We start from the raw sequence: 3,563 nt of genomic DNA, 5'->3' as shown, positions 1-3,563 counted from the left end.
AAGAGGTGGAAGGGGAGCCTCAATTTGCAATGCTAATTTTCTCCTCGGTTCCATCCTGGCAGGCTTCAGAGAACTTTACCCGCGGGCCGGTCCTTCGTTGCCATGGATACCAAGGATATCCCTCAGATTTTACAGCAGATCTTCACCTCCACCATGTTGTCGAGTATTTAAGAAGTGCCCTTCCTCACCCTAATGATCCCGGCATCTGAAATAAGATACGAATAAAGAGTGCTCTGAAGAGAAGACTAAGGTGTTTCAGACCCCCTCAGCGGCTGTCCACTTGCTCAATAATTAGAATTCAGAGAAACAGCTAGAGGGGGGGCTGGTGCCTGCGTCCACAAGCACTGCTGGGTTTAGAAGCCTTTGGAGGAAGTGAGTTGAGCTGCATTCTGAAAAGAAAGGTGTTACTTGGTCTCTACCAAAGTCTGAGATGCAGAAAAGACCTTGCTTTTGCCTTAATGTGTTATCTGATCATCTAAGACAACAAAAGTGATTCCATTAAACCAAGCGTTTGATGCCACATTTTGATAGTCAATTTCAATTCAGCGCAAACCCTACCCAAGCTACTCCAGTCATTATTTTGATTTTCTCCCCTACTCTTTTTTGCCCAGCAAACAGTGATTATATCATGTTTAACCCACTGAAATCCTTCCAACACCAGTATTTTGTACAAGGTTGGGGTTTCACAATAATTCCATCTTCTTGGCCAATGCCAGAAGGAATCAAAGGACCCTTAGATTGCCTCCTTTCCCACGTGACTTCTGAACCATTCTTCAAGTAAGAAGCAAATGTCCTGTTCTCCATGCTGCCAGGAAAGAAGGATGAAGGGTGTCTTGTCTTCCTGTTTCTTCTTCTTCTTCTGATCTTCTCAGAAGTTCACATGATTTCATTCTGGTGTCCATAATGTAATGCTCAAAATAGCAAATGATTACAAGGAAAAAATATTTAATGAGAGTATTCACATAAAAATTACTTAGAGCAAAGTAAGAACAAGACAGTGTATTTGAATTGAATCATTAGATAGTCCTTAACTGTCAAAAAATCCTTTTTTTCCAAGCCTCATTTTTTTAGCCTTCCTTAGCGTACCTATTCCCACCCACTGAACCGCCTACCAATAGGTTTAATGGTGCTTTGTTTCAAACCAAAGGCTTAAACAGGAGTCAGCCTCTCTCTAACCATCTAATAGAAATCTCTTGTTCAGGATGGATGACAAAGTCAAAAAGGCTGGTCCATTAGTGTGTCTATGAGCTTTCTTATCAGGCGCTGGAAAAACTACTCTCATTATTAATGCTACCTCATTTAACCATCGGTATTGAAATGGCACAGATTCATAATATCATTTTAATTCATTATCATTGTCTATTGTTTTGTGCCACCAAGTTGGTTCTGACTCATAGCAACCCTGTATAGAGTTTCCAAAGAGTAGCTGATGGATTTGAACCGCTGGCCTTGTGGTTAGCAGTCTCGTGCTTATCCGTAGCTCCTCACCAGAATTAATTGTAGGACAGAAGAAAAGGTAGTGCTCCTTTGCCCCTCCATCCCACCACCTTGTCATTAACATGCAAATAATAAAAACAATCCATTTCCAGAACAGCATTAAGGAGCTCTGGTAGCATAGTGATTACGAATCGAATCGGGCTGCAAGCCTTAAGGTCAGCAGTCTGAAACTACTAGCTGTTCTGCTGGAGAAAGATGAGGCTTTCTGCTCCCGTAAAGATTTACAGCCTTGGAAACCCTGTTCAAGGTCGCTATGAGTTGGAACTGACTCCATGGCACATCACCACACCTCTATTCCCAAGGAGCTGGCCCACCTTGGCTTGTTTCTCTAGCCAGATGCTTGCTATGCGCATTGACTCACCCAATGACACAAGAGTTTCAATCCAGCAAGTGCCTGGTGTAGGAAAGGCACTTGACTACTAACCACAAGGTCAGCAGTTCAAACCTACCAGTCGGTTCTCAGAAACCCTGTACAGGGTCACTATGAGCCAGAGCCAATTTGATGGCATGTAACAAAAACCAGAAGTACCTTTTAAAAGAAGCTCAGCTGCTAACCAAAAAGTCAGCAGTTCAAACCCACCAGGCCACTCCATGGGAGAAAGATGTGGCATTCTGCTTCTGTAACGATTGCGTGTGTGTGTGTGTGTGTGTGTGTGTGCCATTGCCATCAAGTATATTCTGACTCACAGTGACCCTGTACAGGATTTCTGAGGAGCAACTCCTTTGAAACCTTACAGGGCAGTTCTACCCTGACCTATAAGTTGAAATCAGCTAGATGCTAACAGGTTTAAGTACCTTTTAAAATGTGATGACATTGATGATAACAACAGTAGGCAGCTACTATTGCTGAGTGCCAGTGAGTTGATTTTCCTCTCATGCCAGAATAGTACTGCAGCGTACATTTTCTTGGCTGTAACCTTTAAAGGAACAGATCACCAGGTCTTTCTTCCGAAGAACTGCTGGGTAAATTCAAACCCCCAACCTTTCTGTTAGCAGCTGAGTGCTAAACCACTGTACCACCAGGGCTCTCTAACCTGGTGTGGAGTCCTGGTGTGGCACTGTGGGTTAATGTGCCAGACTGCAAAGCCATTTAAACTGCAAGGTTGGCGGTTGAAGCTCACCAGCTGCTGCTTGGAAACCCTACACAGGGTTGCTGTGGGTCGGAACCGACTCAACAGCACTTCACAACAACAACACAACTCCTGGTGTGGCGCTGTAGAATCAGCACTGGACTAGGGGCCACAAGGTCTGCAGTTCAAACCTCAGAAGCCCTATACAGGGTCAGTATGAACAGGAACGGTATATCAAAACAACACACTTGAGTGATATCACACATTCTTTTATTCAATCTTTACAATAAGGCATGTAGAAGAAGTGTATTTTACCTTATTTTACAAATAAAGCAAGACGCTGAGGACTTAAGTCACTTTCCCAAGATCTCCAGTAGCCGACACCTGATGTACTATTGAAGTTTATGAGCATGCTCATTTTACAAATAAAGAAACTGAGGGGTAGAGAATTGAGAAATAGCCCAGCACACACAGCTGGGCAGAAGGAGAGCTGGAATTCAAACCCCAAGTGCTTTGGTGACTCTGCCAGGCTGCCCCTCACTCACACCTCACCTGTAAAGGCCTAGATGTCCACGCTCCTGTCCTTTGTCTCTTTTCCTCCGGTGCACTTTCTGTTCCTGTAAACTGACCACATTCCACTGTGCTCGCTCCCTTCCTCTCCCTTCTTATACTGGGCAGCTCTGTGTGCACACTGGGGAGTGGGGAATACTTGTCACTGCCCCTCCCGGATACTGCTGAGAGCTGGGGGCAGCTGAGTCCCTCCTGATATCCTGCCCCAGAATCTAAGGGTGATTGATTAAAGAGGACAGCGTTTTGACAGCACCTCACCATACACAACTAACTACCTCAGTAAGTAGAAACCGTTTTGTTTTTTTTCAAACATGAAAAGAACGTTCTCCAGTAATTTAATTTCTCCTTCCCCACTGACCAGACATCCTTTGTGATTGTTATTTTTTTAAAATATAGAACTTCTGGCTTTTCTTATTTGAAAAAAGG

General features: G+C 44.0%; 1 protein-coding gene across 1 annotated transcript in view; it reads left to right on the top strand.

Annotated features, from left to right (window-relative positions):
- Positions 1-171, top strand: part of VWA8 (von Willebrand factor A domain containing 8) — a 518,389-nt gene extending 518,218 nt beyond the window's left edge. The window contains exon 45 of the mRNA XM_006837608.1: positions 63-171. Coding sequence (XP_006837671.1) covers positions 63-171 — 109 coding nt within the window. The remainder of the gene's footprint in view (positions 1-62) is intronic.
- Positions 172-3,563: the final 3,392 nt, after the last annotated feature.

The sequence above is a fragment of the Chrysochloris asiatica genome, unplaced genomic scaffold, assembly GCF_000296735.1.
Source record: "Chrysochloris asiatica unplaced genomic scaffold, ChrAsi1.0 scaffold00022, whole genome shotgun sequence".
Taxonomy (NCBI): Eukaryota; Metazoa; Chordata; class Mammalia; order Afrosoricida; family Chrysochloridae; genus Chrysochloris; species Chrysochloris asiatica.
The sequence above is the reverse complement of the archived record's forward strand: the minus strand, read 5'-3'. Positions and strand labels throughout refer to the sequence as shown.